This window comes from Mugil cephalus, chromosome 22 (assembly GCF_022458985.1).
Source record: "Mugil cephalus isolate CIBA_MC_2020 chromosome 22, CIBA_Mcephalus_1.1, whole genome shotgun sequence".
In the NCBI taxonomy this organism is placed as follows: domain Eukaryota; kingdom Metazoa; phylum Chordata; class Actinopteri; order Mugiliformes; family Mugilidae; genus Mugil; species Mugil cephalus.
The window spans coordinates 16,386,867-16,407,929 of record NC_061791.1 but is presented as its reverse complement, the minus strand read 5'-3'; the positions used below and the strand labels follow the sequence as shown (position 1 = coordinate 16,407,929).

General features: G+C 44.6%; 1 protein-coding gene across 13 annotated transcripts in view; it reads left to right on the top strand.

The window, feature by feature from the left end:
* Positions 1-21,063, top strand: part of nav3 (neuron navigator 3) — a 407,174-nt gene that overhangs the window by 264,279 nt on the left and 121,832 nt on the right. For all 13 annotated transcript variants that reach the window (XR_007111316.1, XM_047575822.1, XM_047575819.1 and 10 more), the window contains 2 exons: positions 11,353-11,470; positions 14,057-14,109. Coding sequence is in view for 12 of the 13 variants with exons in the window: in XM_047575822.1 (XP_047431778.1) it covers positions 11,353-11,470; positions 14,057-14,109 (171 nt within the window). In the remaining variant the exon portion in view is untranslated. The remainder of the gene's footprint in view (positions 1-11,352; positions 11,471-14,056; positions 14,110-21,063) is intronic.

Here is a 21,063-nt window from a genome sequence, read left to right as displayed (position 1 = left end):
AGCTGTGGCCATAAATCTGTAAGCGTGAACTTTTTCTATATTAACTTTCTCATTTTTCTATTTACTTTTCCCCAGACTACCAGTGTCATTAGATATGAATAACATGATGTAATTGATTCTTTCACCTTTGCTGGGGTATTTTTGGTTGAGACAGATTAAACAAGTTATTATGTATGTTTCAATACATTTTTAACCATTTAACCCCCCCTAAAAAAAATAAAAAAATAAAATCCCAGTGATAACCAGCCTGTGGTGTTAGTAATGTGTAAAAGAATAGCTTTATTTGTTTTTCTAAAATCTATATAATGTAGTATATTCTATTTATTATTTGTTTTTAATGATAAAGTGATTAATTAAATGCTTTGTAAAAAAAAAAAAAAAATAAAAATGGACTTCTCAAAATTGTTTATACCACTTAGTTGAGTATGTACATGAAAGTGAGTTTTGACACCTCCTAAACGGGCATTTCATGCACTCACAGATCTGTTCCTTTAAGGTCTGGTTTATAGGTTATGGCTGCAGAGAACACAGGGAAATATGCCTCATTACTAACCAAAAAGCCAAAGCCACTCTTGCTTTTGAAGTGGCCGACTGTTTTGGCTTTCACTCTCCAACAGCGATTGACAGATGATACTTGAATGACTCATTAAGTTCATTGCCAGCAGCTCCACAAAAGGCAAAAAAACTCTGTTGATTCTTGCTGCTGCTGTTGCTGCTGCTGCTGCTGCATGAGGAGGCTGACGGTTAGTGAGGTGGAGCCCTCTGCTGGTCAGTCAGCAGAACGCTGAATGAACCTGTAGACGTCGAGTGCTGGAAACAACCTGTTATCATCCTTTCATTGACACATGACTTATTTATCATGTCCTATATTTGTATATATTATGCCACCGAATGATAAAAGACCCAAAATGAAGACAGATATATTGTCCAGAGCATGTAGGTGGTCCTTTAGGTATGAAGGAAACTAAGAACTAGGAAATGCTGATGTTGGAAAGTCTGACTTGTAAAGACAAAGGACCTCCGGAAACGCTCCTTCTTGCACTGTGGGTGCACAAGGAGGTGCTGATTGAAGGGTCTTCCTGTAAGGTCATAACAGTCTCATACAGGTGCTGAGAGGAGTTGCTTTTTTGGATACACCAGATGAGTTTTTGCAACATTGCACTAAAAGTATTTGCTGGTCATTTCTTGACCCGTGCAACGAGCAATGTATTAGGTGTACTCTGTGTCGGGTTTAGCGAGTCTGGCTCGTCCAACTGATTTCTCCCTGTCTGATAAACATAAAAACCATCTTAAAACTTTATTTTTGACTCATCGCTGGTGATTGATAGAGCTACATGGGAAGTGAAAAAGACAGAATGATTTATTTCATCCTGCCTTCGCAAAACAACTACTACAAAACCAATATTCATGCACTATCATATCTTATTATGGAAGCTAAAGACTTGGCTCATATTCTCAGAGTCACCCGTGTACAAAAACAATCAGGAGTTTAGCAGTCCGATTGGGTTCGCTAAGTGGCCAGGCGTAGTGTCGCTGTCCCGGACTCGTCCTCTGAGAGGCTTGTTAATAAAAACGGGCCGAGGCTCCTGGCAGTCTGGCCGACACCCAATCAAAAACCTATTAATCTGGCGATCTACATTAATTTGTTTCTCAACAAGCAGATGGCTGTCCCGATTGAAACCAAACAGACATGTGCTGTGCGCCGCATATAAATGGGCTTGTAAATGGGCTTTTGTGTGCAAACAACAAAGGCCAGATATGTCCGGCTGGGCCTGATACCTGATGGAGATTTTAGCAGTCGGCGGCCCTCTGATAGCAAAGAGCGCGTTCGCCACGAGCTGCAAATCTGCGCAACCTTTTGACCCCCCCCCATCTGCGAAGGCCTGATAGCACACCCCTCGTGTTCTCGTTCCCCGCTCCACCTGCCGTTCGCGTCTCGTAAAAGGTTGCCCGGGCGCAGTTGTTTTGGGCGTAAGTGCTTCCAAATGAGGCCTATCTGATGCTGTCAACTAACCAAAACTAGTGAAAGTCAGCAGCTGAGTCATGTTGAGTTAAACAACAGTAGGCGAGTCAGACGCTGTTAGGAAGCGTGACTAATCCCAGCAGTCCAGCGGTGAGTCACGCGCATCGCGTCCAAACGCTTTTTCATTGGAAACAGATTGGAGAATAATTCGAACCCCCTGGGGGGGGGGCACTTGACGCAGTCTGGGCAGTCTGTTTGTCACCACGATAAGGCTCTGTGCGTTTCCATCCGTAACCTTATACTTCTAGCGGAGCTTCTCCTCGCTGCAGCTGGGCCAGCTAATCACACGGTAGCCTGTTTGCCTGTTTGAGTCCCCTGATTTATTTGTGTGTTTTGGAGTGGGCGGAGCCTGCGGAGGTCTGAGGGGATGATTACACACCCCTGTGGCATCCCGGAATAGACGGGTGTCGGGCGGAAGCAGCGGGACTTTTGTTAAGGCCTCCGAGCGGGAACGTTTTTATGACCACAAGCCTTCAATTAGGGTTGTTATAGCTACAGCGAGGTGTACGGCAATCTAAGCCAGGAGAAGGAGCTCGTCTCGAGCTAAACAGCTAATTAACGCGGGGCTGTCTCCGCAGGTTTCTCTTCTTCAGCGTCTGAGCGGCGCGCAAATACCTGCTGGCGATTTCTAATCGGCCCGGCCGGGGCTGCACGTCATTATCACAGCCGGGCCAGAGCCAACCTGGATCTGAGGCGTTAAATATTTCATTTTTCTTTCCTTTTTATTCCTGGATGAAGGTTTCATCGCGAAGCATGGCATGAGCGGCGAAGTGTTTGCAAAGTTGCGAGCCTGCGTGCGTCCTTTTAAAAGCACCACGTCTGGGATCGCGGGGCCACAGAGCCAGGCAGCCAGACGCTGCCTCACACGCTGCGGTTACCATGGTAAAGTGACATACCGTTGGTGTCTGTGCTGTGTGTGAGAAAAACCCTCGTAAACACCGAAGCGAGGATGCATTGTGTGTGGGTGCGCATGCGAGTGTGCGACCGCGCCACCCCAGCATCTGCTGCAGTCTACACATTGAGGGCAGAGGTGACGCCTTGAACGCGCCGCTCTGAAACATTTTGTCATTTTTATCTCTGTAGCAAAACACACTGTCGAGAGGAGGACATTAAGTAACTGTTTTTTGAATTTATGACTGATGTTTCTGCATGTAATAAAATATATATGAAGCGACTTTATTTGGGGAGTGTGGGAAGATGAAAAACATTAATGCCACAGCCAAATACCTCAAGTCCACCAAATGTTTTCAAGTTGCCCTCATTTCAACATTCCTCATACTCCTTTTTTTGGACTTCAAAATCCTGTTTTCACCGTTTTACCTCTGGTTAAACCTTAATGACCCGTTAGGCCTGAAGATAATGTCAGTCGTCTCCTCCGGCCTCTCTGGTCAAGGCTGCGTGCGGAGGGAGGAAGTGAGTTAGAGGATGTGTGTTTGGAGGTTGAATACAATTACTCCAATCTCGTGTTCCATCATGTAAACACGAATCAGCCGCCGAGCACAATCAGCGTCGGCTTCCGTTTGGTGCCGAATCTCTCCTCCGGCGATCCGTTACGTTTCCATTGTGCAGGTTGAAGTTGCGGCGCGTAACAGATTCCCAAGTGTTCGTGCCTGTTTTAGGACCGGCAGTGATTTAGACGCGTCCTTTATGTTCCGAGCAGGCTATGAAACGGAACGATAAGAGGTGTTTCAGCATTTTTTACTGGCTGGAAATGAGGAAAAGCTGCTACGTGTAATAATACCCCTGTGTGCTACCTTAAAATTGCGCTGTTTTGGCAAATGATTGTCCGTAATTGGTGCTTGTAACCGCTGAGAGTTTATCAAATTGGTCAACAAGCTCATCTCTTGTCTCTCATTCGTGTCCGCTTGCTGCTTTCTGTCTCTAAATTGTGTTTGTGCTCATCTGTCTTCAGACTGTTTTGGAGCTGTCAGTCCTTTTCCTGTTTTTCTCTTCCCCTTCTTCTTCTCCTTCTTCTAACCAGGCTCTGTTTCTTCCTGCCTCCGTCTCCTCGCTCTCTGGCCCTCGGCCCCCGTCGCGCTACGAGAGACCGGCGCTGACTGACGTGTGTGTGCGCATCCAACACCGATTGTGTGTCCAATCTTTCTCCCCGCCGTGCAATTATGTCATTTTCTGCTCAGGGTTTCCCCCCGAAACGACAAAGTGGCTTGGCCGACCGTGGCATGAGAAAGTGATTTCTGAAAGTTTCGGGGTTTTAGCAGTTTGAGCTCGTCCGCTGTTATCTGCTCATCGCGGTGAGGTCATCTGGGCAGTGCCAGCCAGAGCGTTTGGCATCGGTCTAAACCTTCTAGAATAGATCGGAAAACGCATCAAATTCCCCCTCACGGTCTCCCTCGGCTCTTCAGCTGCTACAAGTACGTCCAACGTCTGGCAAAACAACTGCCCCATGAACTTAGTGGTATAAAAATATGCAGCAGGACCTTGAAACTGACATGCATACCTAATTAGGTTTACTTGGAAAAGATAAAGCCAAGGCACACAGTGATGCACACTTAATAAGCTCCTGGGAAATGTTGAGTAAGCCTTTGGCTAAGGAGTCAAAGGAGTTTTGTTCTTGGACTGAAATTTAACTGACGTGTTTTTATTTTTTTTAGTCTCTTGTGCGCATAAATTGATCATCCACTCTCGCTTTGTGCTGTCTTGCCTTTGTTCTGACTTGATTGCTGTTTTATCAGTCTGTGTAAAACGGCTTTATCATCCTTGTAAACATGACTGGGTGATTCTCTCAGGCCAAAATCCTCCAACCGAACACCCTCAGGCTCGCCTGTGATTGACGGTTGGCTCGACAACAAAGGTGCTCACTCAGAGCCTCCAGATTCCGCTCCGTGCCTGCCTCGTGAAATTGTCGCGCAGAATGCTGTCGTGTAAATGCGCGTGTGCTTTTTTTTGCGCCAGGCCACAAGGAAAGTCTGAGTGTACGATTTGTATATTGCCGGCGTAAACCTCCCACTTGGTTGTTTGCAAGATTGAGAGTAAAACCACTTTGGAAGCCTGCCTGCTGTTATTACTTCTGGATTAGGTGGGTTTGAAGGAGAGTTTTCTCTCCCCAATCCCGGGACAAGATAATGACGGCTTGAGAAGGAGTTATTGTAGAGAACACCAAGGAGGTTTTATGGAGGAAATAGCTTCCATGTGCTCCGATAAGACAGTTGGACATGGTCAATTGCGCCTACTCCCGAAGGATTCGCTCCGAAGTGTCATGTTTTTCCTTTGCTCTGACTTCTTTGGTAGTCACTTGGATTTCACCATGTGTTTCAACGCCCAGATGATTTGATTGGCACGGCGGATCATTGCAGAAGCACAATCGTTTCTCAGTGGAGTGCTTCCAGACCAGAATTCCGGCATAAAACATTGTGGGTTGGTCTGGCTTCCAGGCTACTCTACATGCACAAGCTTTCTTTCAGTCTACTTTGAGCCGGGCAACTTCAAGCAATATGCTCAGCGTTTAATACTTCGTGTCGAATTCACCGTGTTCATGTTTTGACAGGCAGACGCGATGCACATATTATATAAATATATATATATATATACCAACCTGTAAATTCTCCAGAAGAAGTACCTGTTCTTTCACGCATTCGAAAGGAGAAATTGTCAAAATCGATCTATTTGCCCCATCGCCGGTGCAGATTCTCTGTGGAGTTACAGTCCTTGTGGGTATCTTTTTCCCCCCCTACCGTGCTGCATAAACTGTGTTGACAGCCACGCCGGCATCGGATCAGCCCCGGCTTGCCGCGAACCAGGGGATGGAGACGAGGCGCAGACAATTGCAGAGGAAGCTCCATCACAAACGCGGCGCTATTGATTCCGCTGGCTCGTCTCTCGTTTAGTTAATGCGACTTCATGTTGTGTTTAATTACATTTAGGAGCCATGCGGGAGCGGCGGCGGTGCCAGGTTGTGGTTTTCCGAGCCAGCGCGTCCGCAGAAGAGACGTCACTTCTGGCTAGCCCGTTTCAAACGGCATTACACAGCTAAATGTCCTCCAAGCGATTGTATATATGCTCAACCTCCTCGGATGCAATTAAGCTCTTAATTCATTAGACAGCTTTGGAATGATGCCCTAATTAAAGAGCCCATACATTAGGAGTCGTTCAGAGCGAGTACATTAAGAAATACATGGGAGCGAATGCAGTCAGACTTCCTCTCTGCTCCATCTCCTCTCACTCCTGCATCTCATCTTTCTCCTTCTGCCCGGCTCCCCCCGGAGGCTGAGCAGTGCCACTGCAGGCTCTGCCAATAATACCTGCGTAGCTGTAGTCACTGCATTGTGATCAGTGTGACTGTTGGAGGCAGTTTATCTGCTCCGGGGTAAGGGCTGGCTTTTTAGCTGCGTCTGGGATCCCTGGCGCTGAGTGGACAGGTCCGCAGAGCAGGTAGAGGAAAAGAGGAGAAAGGTACCTCATGTGGCATCAATGAGGATAACATCACCACAGAGACCGGACTTCTGCTGATTGATGCTGGCTGCCGAAAGAGAGAAAGAGGAAGGAAGGGGGGGTGGTGAGAGGGGGGGATCAGTGTGTATGTTTACTTGTGTATGAGTAGCTGGGGGATTTGTAGATTGTATGTGTGTTTGCAGTCTCATCCAGCGCGTGTTTGTATGTGTGTGTGTGTGTGTGTGTGTGATGTCAGTAGTCTCAGTCAGCACCTCTAAAGGTGGCGTTGCTGCTGATGTTTTCCCTCGGTCGTAGCGCCAGCATCTGCTTCCCGAAGCGATTGGGATTCAGTGAGGGGAGGTTAACGAGTGCAGGGGGCTGTCAGACTCAACTCTGAGCGCCACTGAAGAGTCCCGAGGTGAGTGGATCAGCGAGTCGGCGCTCACGCGGGGACAGGAGGCGAGCGTCTCGGAAAATGTTTCTCTGATGTGTGTGCTTTGTCAGAAAGCGGAGAGATGTGAGAGGAGGAGGAGGGGGGCTACCAGGCGGTGAGAGCGTGGGTGACAGGTGACAGAGGTCCCGGGTCAGGTTTGAAGCCGGGACTTCACAGAGAGTTAGAAGCATGTTTGAGTCTTTCCTTTTTTTCTAACTAAAACTTGAAGTTGGAGTGAGACACAGGAAGTCTTTGTTCCTTTTTTGTATTCTCCCATGTTTGAGCTCTGTGGAAGTTTGTTTTTCCTTAGTAATGTTTAAACTGATCTGCTGGTAGTTTATTTACATAAATGCCCCAGACCTAGATTTGAACCGTCGCTCCTCTGTCTTCTGCGGTCCATGGTAGACCATTCCTGCAGCTGTTTCAGGTTCACGTCGGTTAAATTTTGGCTTATTTCTATAGAAGAATGGTCGATTTTTATTCCAGTTTGATTGCAGTGTTAAACAGAGAAATGTTCACCAATTGCGCTGAGTTCGTGCAATGAACAGTGAGTTTGGCTGGAAACTTTTTATGTGAAAGTCCCAAAAAAAAAGCAAATCAGTGATGGCTTTCGCTTCCACACCTTGACATGTTTTGGTTTGAAGGGGAATTTTGCAGCGCACGCTGTTCCAAAGTGGGCCGGTTGGACCAAAACAATCACAGAAGTGACTCAACGTTGCAGAGTGAGCTGTCAAATATTCTGGCTTCTTCAAAATGCACATAAGGCACATTCCTGCAACCAAAAAAAATATTTTTTGCTTCACCAAGAGTAGCTTGGACACAATGAAGAAAAAGTAAGCATGCGAGCAAATGTTCCGCTTGACCTTGGTGGAAAATCCTACGCAGATTTATTAACTGCCTAGTAACCTTCATTACATTAGGTTTAAACTGTCGAACTGAATGCAGGTAGTATCAAGTATCAAATTGGTGTTCATTCATCAAGCATTGCTGGGGCTTTTCTACCTTTGAGTCCAACCCAAAGCGCAAACATTTATGTAGCGTTCTCTGGCTTGTTTGAGCTGTCGTGCATTCCTATGCACTGGGGTCTTTGTCCCATCCTGTAAAACAAGTGTTTGCACAGAACAGCATCTGAAAGTGTCTCCCTTGTTATTGTCAGCCTCTGTGACACCGAATTGTCCTACTGTGCTGCAGATCCTGCATGCACAAGGTTTGCAACTCAGATGCAAACACTGTTGGACCTCCGAGCCGGACGGGTGATACATGCAGCATACCCTGAAAATGTGTTTATATTGGAATCTTATCCCTCCTGGAGCGGCAGCAGATGCAGAAGCAGATGGCTGCTTTAGCCAAAAAATTCCCCCAAATTGAATTCATCTTCTGGGTAGCACACCTTCCTCGAGGAATCTGAATTACTCCCGGCGTCCTTTCCTCGGTTTTCCCACAGTCATCCACCTGTTTTTATGCGCATTTAGTTGTGATGCAGAGGAAACAGCCGGATAGATTGAGATATACATCAAACTTTCATGAAAGCTTCTGCTCCCCTTTAAGAATCATGTGTGTGGGGTGGGTGGAGAGCTGGTGACCTTGCTCAAATGGATACAAGAATGTACCCGAATTTCCCAGTTGTGGATTAGAGCCACACAGTGTTCATTTTAACCAGCTCATATTAAAAATAGGTGAACACATTCATTTGGAATTTCTTTTGTTAGTCTACCGAACATATCTGTCTAGATCTGAATACCACTACTTATGAGACCAAGTACAAGCATTTACATCTGACTAGCGGATAACTGGTACCCATATAAGAGCTCGCTACAAGCTATGTATGCAGTACATGCTGTTCTCGCAAGCCAGCACATCTTGTTTATTAAAGACTAAATACTTCTCCAGGCCATGAATAGCCAACTAACACCTTTTTAATACTTTTGGGTTTAATGCCCTTTAAGCAAATGAGTGCGGAGGCACTTTACTGTTCTGTAGTTGGTTACATATTGTAACCCGAGATTCTATGAGTATATGAATAGGATCTTGCTGTGCACTGGTACATTGTGTCTGAGCTGCTTTACAAGTACTCGTGGCGGTGTGTGTGCGCGCAGCATTGGACCTGACACCGATTCAAGTTGTGGTATTAAAACGTTGTGTGTAAAGGTGCGCTACATTTGGACGGGAGCTCCAGTGTTTCTCAGAGGTGTTAATCCGCTGTTCCCGCTAACATTCAAGGAGGAGGGAGAGGAAGAAAGACCTGCATTGTATGTCAGTGTGAGGTGGCTGCTAAACAATGAAACAAATCAGTCTCTTCGCGTCCGTCTCTACTTTGCCCCAGGTCGCCAACTGCATGCACAATGTCTACACATCTACACATTTGAGCAGCTTGCGTTTAAGCCGTCATGAAATTCCCCGCAGCCTGGTGTGACTGTAGCTGTCAGCAGGAGACACTTCACCCACATTTTTTCTCTCCAGTTTGTTTACTTGCCCCCCGATGGGAAGTGGTTTGCATTTACAGTTCTGTTTTGCCAGTGTTTTTGTATTTAAACGCGCGTTCCCCTATGACTGCTCTCATTTTTTCGGGGTTACGCTTTACGACTTCTCATCATGGAGAAAGTCGCGGAGGGAAACCACACCAGACGCGAACTTATGGGAGGCGGCTACTTTAAAAGAGCGAGCTTCCCGCTTTTAAGAAAAGAAAGGGAGCGGGAGAGAAATGCTTTTAATGGAGAGCGGCGTGTGAGGTAAATGAGGGGAAAAAGGATTATTTCATCATGAGACATGGTTAGGTTTTATTAGGGAATTCCTTGGGAAATTTCTACCATTTGAGATGCTGAGAAGCCTGATTATAAAAACTCAAACTTCATCAGCAAAGAATCAGAAAATGATTTACCTTGAGGGATTTTTTTTTTTTTTTTTAAGTGTCCACCTCCCACTTTCATGATAGATCTTATGTTACTAAGGAGACTTTTACCGTTGAATGCAGACCTGCATTGCTTTCTTTTTTTATATATAAAAGGATCCAGCAATAACAGGAAAAGTTTCCACAGCCAGTACTGCAGCAGTCAAGGACTCTGCAGATATTTCGTCAGTTGGAGTCTGAGGTCAATTGTAACAGAATTACCTATCTGCATCTGGATGAAACGCATGAAAACAGATCAAGTTTTTTTTTGTATGACCGGCGTTTCTAGGGCGAAGGACGGCCCTACGACTTCACAGGCTCTCGTTCTTTTGTATATGTCTGCTCTCCTATGTCCTACACTTGGAGGCCAAATGTGATTCACGTCTTTCGTCTTCGGAGCCTGGCGAAAACCGCAACAGCTGTCGAGATCAGCCTGTCTCCAGGCGGACAAAGCGTTGCTTATCAGTTGGCTTACGGGCTCTAATGAAAGATAAAGCGGCTGTTAAGAGCTTTAGTTGACAATACAAAAGATTATTCAACATGCTGCTCTTCCGGCTTTGATGGATATAGTTAGGAAAGTGAGTACAGCTGTTGCTGTGAGACGTCATGAACAGCGATTCATTCATCAGTGAGTGAGTCATTTTAAGGAAATGAAAGGACACTTTTTAAATATTGTTTTTCGCGTTACTTTGTAGTCCTCTGTATTACCCCACAGTGAAAATGTATTTGTTGCGCTTAAATTTCTTAGCACGCAATAGAGCCAGCGCATGTGAAAAACTGCGCTTTGTCTTTCTTTTGGATTGTGTATTTGGCTGTCACATTAACGTCAATCTGATGTCGAAATGATTGGCGTGCGTCCCTCAGAGAAAGTTCATAAACGGTATAATTTTCTGTCCCGAGAGCCTAAGCCTGGAGAAATATTTGTGTTGGAATAGCATGGATCTTTAAGGGGCCTGAGCATAGAAATTGGCAACATCCGTACAGTAAGGGGCAAAGCTCTCAACGCTCTTTTTCCCTTCATCTTGATATTTTTACTTTTTAAAAAAAAAAAAAAAAAATGCACATGCATCATTTATTTTTTCACATTGGCAGTTCCTCTGCATTCATTATTGGTCACTGCTTATCTTTTTGAGAGTGGACAGGTGGCCAGTCTATAACAGGGCTAACACAGAGAGACCAACAACCATTCAGCCTGACAGCTACACCAGCGGCCAAATTAGAATCACCTGTTAACCATATATGTATAACCATACATAAAGAAGCAAATTAAAGCAGAAATATATATTTATATCACATTTTAAAAATGTATTTGTTGCCTACATTTTTTTTTTTTTTTTGCATATATGCGTTTATTATGCATTTATTCACTTTATATATTTTGGATTTTGGCAGTTTTTATGTTCCATACCTTCCACCTGCGGTTCGCTGATCTTCCTTTTAGACGGTGACCTGCTGCAGACACGGGGTTAATTGTGGCGTCCTGTACGGTCCAACCACTTATCACAAGTTCTGTTAAAACCTCGCAGCGCTCGTCTCGCGCACAAATGCCTTTTTTTTTTTTTCCTATTGCCGTCGCTGTTCCGTGCACGCACTGACAGAGTGTTTGTGCTCTTTCTGCAGATTTACACAGACTGGGCCAATCACTACCTGGCCAAGTCTGGCTGCCCGCGCCTCATCAAGGACCTGAGCCAGGACGTCACCGATGGAGTCCTGCTGGCACAGATCATCCAGATCATAGGTAGGCATCTGCTACGCACGCGTGCACGGACACACAGCTGTGTGCAAACTGTGGCTCCGTATTCATGTTTTAGTTAATTAAATTTAAAGATTTTTTTCTCTCTGCTTGTTCATTCTGCTGCATCTTTCATAATAATCATGACAGGAGAGAAACACTGTATAATTTTACTTCATAAGTCATAAGTGTCAGACTATTAATTAGTCTATTAATTAACTATAAAGGACTATTAATGATATACAAATGGATAAACCCATTTATTATCAGCTTTATTAAAACACTGCTTGTGTATTCGAAGCGACCACCCACTCTCTCTGTTTTTTTCCACACACACACACACACTGCTTGGTCTTTGTTGTGGGGAGTTGGAGCGAAGCTGTGGCTCAGTCTGATATTTGGGCCAAATCACAGCAGCTCTCCCTTGTTTCGGGTGCTGGGCGAGCTGCAGCAGCAGAGATCTATGACTGTGACACCCAGGGGTGCAGAGTCATGCGTCTCCCGCTGAAACCTGGAGTCTCTACTTCTCTCTCCCTCCCTCCCTCCCTCCGTTTCTGTCTGTCGCTATACCGTTGAACTTTTTCTAGGTCTCCCTCACTCCTCGCGCCTTGGATTTCTCCGTTCTTGTTCTTGCTTTCTCTTTTTCCTCCTGCCCCCACCGCCTCCCCGCTTCGACTGTGTCTCGCACTTGCTCTCGCTAGTGCCGGGTAGTGAAACATCCCTCAGCAACGCATTGCAGTAATATGATTACCTCTTTTGGACTAGTGAAGAGTTGAAATTGAAATTCTGTAATCTCATTGCGAATACGAATCGAAGGGGTACTCGGTTGCTCTGACATTTTGGGAAGAGGCGGCTTTTTTTTTTCTAAATCAGCGGGAGCTGGATGGACAGGGATTGATTGCAGACTCTGTCTCGTGGACGGGCTCTCAGTGATACATTAGCTTGCTGCCGCAGCAGCGGGAGTGGGAGGCGACTGTTTTCCTGACACTATGGAATAGATATCTTAGTCATGAACTTTGGGATGCACGGGAAAGTCATATGCCCCACATGAGAGCTGTGTCTTGTGAGGTTTGAGGGAAGACTGGGGCTGATGATCGAGAGCATGGGGTGGATGGAGGGTCAACAAAGCCGCGCCTCTTTCCAGTGTCTGTGGTTTTTTTTGTTTTTTTTAAACCACAACCACTAGTCTTTAACTTCAACTAGCTTTAATTATGTAGTTGTCAACCAAAGGTCATGGCTTCCTGACATTGCTCATCATTGTGGATGACAGCTGCCCAGATGTTTGGTCACTTTGAATGAGCTCCTGATTAGCCTGTATTTAGGTTATGTTATGAGGAGAGGACCTGATGCAGAGCTTTTAGTGAGTATGCATTGGCGTCTCGCTGAGCCCATGATAACAGCACATGAATAAAATATAGAAGTAATTCATTACCACTTTTTATTTTTCTCAAGTAACTTGCCCGCCAGTGACTCTTACATAATCTAGTCTTACTGTATTTTCTGGCACTGTTCTCTCACACATTATTTTTGTCTATCACTTTTTTTTTTTTCGTTCCCAAAACTTTTTCTGGGTCTCTGTCTGCCTCTGTTTATCACTGTCTCACACACACCAGCGTGATTTCCTTTTTTGTTCATTTTTTTTTCTTCTTTAGTTCAACATTCGTTGTCAAGCCATTACACTCACTAGACAATTCATTAGGTACACCAGTGAAAACGGCTGCAGTCTGATACAAAAGTCCTGCGCTAATGGTGCGTTCCATTTACCTACATTTTTTGAGTGCAGAGTGAAAGTTTTTAAAAAGTTCTTTGTATTGTTGCTATAATGTCAAACTAGATTTAGGCTACTTAAGATAAACTGAACAGATAACTTTTTACTAGAATTATTTACAGACATGAAAGACTTAAATTACTCTATAACAGCATTTCAACATATGTATGTGTCTGTACGACTGATTAAATGCAACAAAAAGTCCTAATAAACATAATATTACAGGACTGATGATGATGATTTTGGAAGATGTAGTTTGTGGTGCTGTAAAAGTGGGAAATAAACTTATGTGAATTAAAGCTATGTTAGAATGTGTTTATTTTCACCAGTGTACCTAATGAAGTGACTGAGTGCGTTACATGAAGCAGAAGAACTGTGATTAGTATTTATAATAGGTAAGAGAACAATAGAGAACACGGAATCATGTAAGTTATAGTACAGAAAAGTACTTTCATGTTCTCCCCAACTCTCTCTCTTTCTTCTCTCCCTCCCTCTCTCTCTCCCTCTCTCCCTCACATTGAAACTTTACCCTCCCCACTCACCCAAACAGACAATGAGGCCAAGCCGGCCTGTCAGTAACTCTCTGGCGGCAGCTGACAAATTAGGCAGCTTTGCTTCCCAGACCTCTCCTGCGTCGCTCCGCACCTCAGCGCTCACGCACGCGCACGTGCGCTCCTCCCCACGCCGATCTCAGCAGAGGTTCCCCGCCGGACCCGTGCACCTGAACTCAAAAATGCGGCGGACGCGAGGGCGCTGAAGTTCGGCGCAGGGGTTCGACCGTAAAAAAAAAAAACTCTAATTTCTTCGTTTCCTTTCTCACGCAGCAAATGAGAAGGTGGAGGATATCAATGGCAGCCCCAGGAGCCAGTCGCAAATGGTGAGTGTGCTTCAGCCTGACTTCAGTACTCATCCATCCTTTAAACCTTTGTGGCGTGAATTATGTTAATCAGGTCTTTTCACTGCTCTGCCTCTGAGTTGTAATGGAGCTTTGCATTTGCAGTCTTTATTGCTGGCTGGAAATGAGAGCTGCAGTAGAATGCATTTACATTCCTGTGTTATGTGGATTACACGCAGCCGATGCCGTTACACGCAGATGAAGTTACATTTGGCAGCGGTTAGTTGATCCACTCTCCTCCACCAGCACAGCATCCCCTGAATGTCAGTGAAACTGACCAGTGTTCGAAAATGTTAATCGCTTCATTCAGGTTAAAAAATATATATATGATTTGATTCAGGTCAGGTGGTAGAGGTCACTTGCTCTTTTGTTGTTGTTGTATTGGTACTTTGACTTGAAACCACAGTGCGGTCCATTCAGTCCCTCCTCTTCATTCAGCGCTCTCCAACGAGGAAAGGTTACACCAGTGGGAATCCATGTCTGCCCTCAACATTGGCTCTAATTCATCTTCTAATCTTCGTATCGGAAACTCTCCTTGGCCGCTTACTAGGTTTTACGTCATTCTTCTAGTTCACCGGAGATGTGAATTCGTAGAACTTCAAGTCACTTAAGCTTCTCTGCCATAGTCTCCACCATGTTCTCGCTCTGTCTCTACGGTTCAGTTAACCAGCAATGAGTAGAAAATGACTGGGATGTCAGCACAGTCGGCAAACTTAAACTCTGGTACACTAGCCTGGGAGCCGGGGTGAAGATCCCTCAACAAACAACATTTTAGTGGCAGGATTTCAGCCTGTAGACACTCAGTTCAGAATTGATTATGCTCTGGCAAAGGTCTGCTGGGCCAATCAACTCGTTTGGGTGGAGCTGATGTGGTGATGGACAGAAGAGTAACAGTAATGTAGTCTTACGTTTGACCGCAATGGAGATGAATTTGTTCTGCTGTCCCATCTGTTGTAACAGATATAAACAACAACATATCTTAACAGTGAAAATGTATACATATACATAAGTTGGTACTGTGATTAATTCAAGGACTATCAGCATCAACAGAGAAATGTTTTTCTCTGTATAATAATTGAGTTCAGGGCACTAATATACTCCGAAATATATTTCTCTATGTAACAATTTGAGCTTGGATCTATGCCATTTATATGTGAAAGTAAAAAAGTATTCTTTGCACCACGTATGGTACCCTACAACACTGAAACAATATTAAAGAGCACCTTTATATTGATTTGGCTGAAATTCAAAAGAATAAAACTTAGGAAGAGTGCACGGAGTCTGACAGTATTTCTAAACTCGTAAAGACTGGACCCTACAGGTTATATGCAGTCTCATTAAGCCTGGTCTAGACTTAATTCTTATTAGAATAAGAGTCTGGTAACATGACATTTGGATTTCAATGTGGCTGTGATTTAATTTATTCAACAAAAGCAAATACCTCTGCATGCAGTCGGATTAGCCTGACAACCGTTCTGAGTCATTTTATTGTAAATACATCCAACTCCACGGTGCTCAGATGGTGTGTGTAACTAAGTCGCTGCCCTCCCGAACAATTTGATTGGCCCAGCAGATCTTAGCCGGAGCGTAATCAGTTCCAAACGGAGCGTAAAAATTTGTGAGGTGGTAAGTCGTTCTGACTTCCAGGCTGCAGTCTCACATCTCGTGTGTCTTTTTGTGCTTTTGATCTCAAGCTGCCAATAAGCCAAATAATTTCTGATCAGAGCGAATCATGAACCACCTTCACTTCTCAGACAGACAGCGATTGACCAAAAATGCTACTGAAGCCATGAAAAGTTCAGACCTCGCCATCTTTGACTTATTCCAAATAAGCTGTATATCTGGTGGAGCGATGTTGGCGGTGTAATTTTCCTCTTTCTGTTAATGAGATGCCGGTCCGCACAACCGCTGATTGTCGTCACTGTGAGATAATTGCCCCTAGCTTTAACTAGAGTTGACTAAGTGTTTATGTAGCGTTGGTTTGCCCTGGCATCTGGCGTCCTGCCATTAAAAGTGACTAAAGATGAAGTGTAGCTGCTCCGGCTCGCTCTCTTACTAAGACTCTGTTAGCATGGAGAGGCTTTGGTCCTGACATTGTGTCTCTTTTGTGTGTCAATCTTCCTCCTCTTTTGTCGTCAGATGTGAGAAGAGAGCGCGTGCATTCATTGCACCGCTTCATCTCTCCGCAGACGCCGTCCAAGTAATACGCGTCCGCTAGCCTTTCAGTAACTTCTTGGCTTTAACAGACGACCACCAGACAGGCGAGGTCAATTGATTTGAAGAGCTCTCTGGGGACATTTTAAGAAAATCAGGGTTCCATCCCTGCAGTGAACCAGACTGTATTTTATGAGTGGTTTCACACGTTCGGCGCAGTTTTCAGCTGTTTTATTTTTTTCCTCCGTGGTGAGTCCAGCTGCATTGGAAGCAGCCTGCGCTCCAAAAACAACATTAAATAACCAGGAAGGAAGAAAATGTCATGTGAACCCTGAGCCTCGATGTTAATGTGCGAGTTCATAGGGTCAGGGCCAGACCTGAACCAGAAATACACTCCTGTAAGTTCATTTTTGTCGTGTCACATAAAGTGACTCCAGGAAGAGCTGAGTCCGGTCTGGAGCATCGGTCACTAAGGGCGAGCTGGTGCAGCCCTACAAGCATGTGGCCTGATACGCCAGCGTCCTCTGTGTGTGTGTGTCTGTGTGTGTGTGCGCAGTTTGTTCTTTGTCTCAGTCTCTCCCTAAGCCCATTGATCCACCACCTGCTCTGCCCTCAGAGGGTCCGGCCGGCTTGGGAAAATGAAGTTTGAGGAAGCGTGGTTGCTCATATTGTCGAGCGCAGAAGGGAAGGAAACATCTGAGACATAGAAACGCTGCCACAAAGATTCAGGAGCGACCTCGGCAGGTACGAAGGGACAAATGGTTTGACGACAAGTTTGCATCAGGACATTTGACTAGTAGATTATACAGTTTGTGCAGAACTCCCTTTTATTGTACTTTAAATAAGTTAATTATCTTGTATGGAGAGTGGAAGCAGCTTCAAATGTGTGTAAAGTCCACGATATTTAGCATAAGAAAGCCGGTTCTGGGGTGTAATTATTCATAAACTGAGTTAGTTATGTTCTGTAATGCTTAAAATCTTATTTAGTCATCAAACCTGTGGGACACCAGAAGACTGCAGCAGGACCAGAGCCATCCATCATGGCAATTGGATTGCTCAGTGTGTGTCCGGGTACTGTACCGATGACATGAGACAAGATGCCTGGAGCTATTGTTTCTTACGTAAAATGTCAGTATGATCAAGAACCGCTTCAGGCTAGAAGTCTGTTTGTTTTTGTTGTTTTGTTTTGTTTTTTCAAACCATTCTACCCTAAGAGATGAACATGACACATGAACGTATGGCTATCAGAGTGCAAAAGTATTGAGTTTGGTTTGTTTACTCATGAAGACGTCACTTCCAGAGTGCCCGTCACCGTATTTGTGCCCAATTAGTTTTCTACATTGACACCGTACATCTGAATGAGGTAGAGAGCCATCAATTATCGGCTGTGATCCATATTTATTAGCGTCAACTTTATATTGCCCCTTAAAATCCTTAAACACAATCATCTCCATACACCGGAGATGTCTGAAAGCCTTTATAAGTTCAGATGTCTGTCAATACGCTTTGGCACCATGGGTGAGCGACACCTAGATACGACAAAATATATATTTAATCATAGGACATGTAAGTAACTCAACAGCAATTATCAGCCATGTTATTTTGGCGCTGCAACTGAGAAAGAATGTTAGCTTATTTTGTTTGTTAGCCTGTAGCGTTGCTAATCTTTAAAGCAGACTGCCCCACACTTGACTTAGCGCAGTTAGGTACAATTTTGTTCATAGTTCCAGTTTTAAACTGTTAAATTTCTTTTGTGTTCTGTTTTCTAATAATAAAAACAATGTAGACGTTCTTGAAAGTTCTGTAGGCTGTATGTTTTTTCCTGGCGGGTCTATGTCTCAGATTCGTTTAACGGTCACGGTGGTTTTGGACACAAAGATGGCGGCACTTAAAAACAGCGTCATCACGCGGTCTCTGTGAATAGTATATCTCAGCTTGGACACTAATATCAGTGTGAAACTTGAGTTATTTACTGACAACTTTTGCCCCCGTCCTCAGATAAACCACAGCTATTATTTTTTAGACTCTTAGCAACGCAAGCTGTGAAGTTTGGACTCTTGCCACGGGTCACCTCGCACCTGGAGCTTAAACGCTTTGGCCAGAGCCATCACAGTAGCAGAGCAGCTGTCAGTGCAGAGGCAGATGAGTCTGATTTACTTCCTCTGCACAGCTTTTTTTTTGTTTTTCTTATTTGGGGACTCAAGACGATGATCCTGGAGCCCGCTTCTCTAACCGGTGGGTCGCTGCCTGTCTTTTGAGTGGAGCGCTGCCAAGTGAGCAGCTGCTGGAAGCTGAGGAGCAGAAACCAGCGTGGCATCTGCAGGCTTCCCGGCTAATCTACATACATAATGCGCTCTTTTTCTCCAAATCCTTGTTCACGATGTGAGAGATCCACAAGTCAGTTCGATTCCAATCACTTCCTGCTGAGCGTGGCCGACAAGAAAAGCATATTTGGCTGACGTGTAGACGGTCTGTGAGACTAATGGCAGACGAAATTTACTTTTTGTAGACATCTGCTAAATCCAATAGAATCACTTCCTTTTTTTTTTTTTTTCCCCTCAGAGAATTTTGTTTAATGAAAACATGCCCCAGATGCGTCCAATAAACAAGCTGAATCAAGGGCTACTGAACTTGTAGAGATCTCGGCTTGAATGCGTTTTGCCGCTCATCTAAGTAGCGTCTTTGGTTCTAAAAGACTAGTGAAGATTTAGGGTTTTAATAGGGAGATCTGTAGGTGCTGCCCATCAGAAACTCTCAACTGAGGTAGTCACTTGGATGGGTGGTGAGGATTTCTTCAGGAAACTCTACAATTCCAGTTGCCTGATAAGCTTTGTTTTTTGGATATACCATGATATACCCACAAACATCCCGTATACCTACACATACTTATTCCAGTTGAATTTATCACAGGATAAATGGTACATTGTTTGTGCAAAGTATGAACCAAGCTACTTTATTTCTGTGCTTTCTGCTAATCTTTCAAACTCAGACAGCCAGATGTCCACGGAAGTGCCTCCAGTTGGCTTCGGAGCACTTAGTCCTCCTAATTACAAGGCCAGGGGGAGCCACCTCTGACTCCCCGGTGGGCTCATGGGATGGTGCGTCTAAGAACGGTGGAAGTATGAATTATTAGCACCTCTTTCCCAGTTCTCTCCAGCTACTCCAGGTCTAATTTGCTCTCCATCAAGAACGATATGTAAAAGAGTCTGACCTTTGCTCTCCTTCACATTACAGCGCATCACAAAAGCCTGGGTTTATATTATGTAACCGAAAGCTCAGGCGCGTTTGATTGCTAATGTGAAATTGAAGGTGGAAGCGGCGCAGCTTTTAAAGTGCTGCCCGTGACTTTTCTTCAACCTCAGCTCAAAACAATGGAATAAAATAAGAGCTGTAGTTACACTTATACCCTCTCTTAGATCCCAGATCCCTGCTTTTACTCATTTAAATACTGCAGACATGTCTTTTTTTTCCCCCACTTGAGAGTTAAGCCAAAGTGCAGCAATCTACAATAAATGATCAGACCTCTGCAGTGCTCACATCTGTATTGTACATTGCTTTCCTGCACTAATGACCAGTGAAATGTCTACTTTGTAAAGGGAAATGGGATTCCTCACATTCGAGGCCTGGCTTTACTGGTGGTCAGTCTGGTCAGGATTTGTGTCTGTTTGTTTTTTTTGTTTCCCCCCAGTACTCCCTCTCCCTTGTGGGTGGGTGGTTCAGGGAATAAGTTGATTGCTGTAGGAAATTGTCATTGCTGGGAATTTGTTTCTTAAATTGGGATGTGTGCCACTCTGTGAAACATTATCAGTCCTAGAAAGAACTCTGGCAACCGCTTAACAAGCTGGGAAAGATGACGGGAAATGTTATTGTGTGATGCAAACAAGTTCCAAACTCAGCTTGTCTGAAAATCTGTTTTTGTTTCTTTTTTTAGATTTGGGGTGAAAATGAAAGTTACGATATGACGGGTAATGATGATATGATGAATGATGAAATCTAGTTTTTGTTCATCCCTAGCAGCAATATTCCTCAAATAGCCACTTGAGCCTTGCTCCCAAAGTCTTGTCAGACCGCCATGTTCAAATGCCCAACATTCATGATTGCCAAGGTCCTAGGTCTGCTAAGGCATCAACCACTACTCTTTGCTCATTTTTTAATCATATAGGGGTGATGTCACGTGTGGTTCGTCCACCGTCCATGAGCTTTTAGTGTCCCCTTTCACCATATCCCTCACTATATGCCTCACCAGTTCTGTGTACTTGCTACAGATAACAGACAAAAGAATCAGCTGTGTGCAAGTGATGTAAAACTGTAAATGCTGGCTGCAGATTAAGGATCTCACAGTGCTTTTATGCGTCTCCTTCACCTCGCAGCATACCCTGCAATCCCTCTCCCATGTAAAATCTCACGCCCTCTGACAGTGCAGTTTCTCGTCACTGCTCAGACATCTGAAGGAATTAGATGCACGCTCAGGTTTTTGAATCCAGTGAAGGATTCTCTTCTTTTCCATTTCTCAGAAGAATCGTGCTCAAGCGCGAGAACGGGAGGAGGCGGCTGGCAGAAGAGGCCCATTCAGCAGAAAATATTAAAGCCTCGCAACGCTAATCCACCTCATTATAGACAGACATCATTAGAGAACCACGGAGCGCTTCCCTGCAATACAGATGACTGTGCAGTTTGACTTTCTTTGTGTGTGTGTGTGTTTAGCTTGTAGCGACCTCAGCAAAAGAAATCAGCCATAAACAAACACTTGTCAAAATCTTAGGTGAATACAAAGATGCAGGA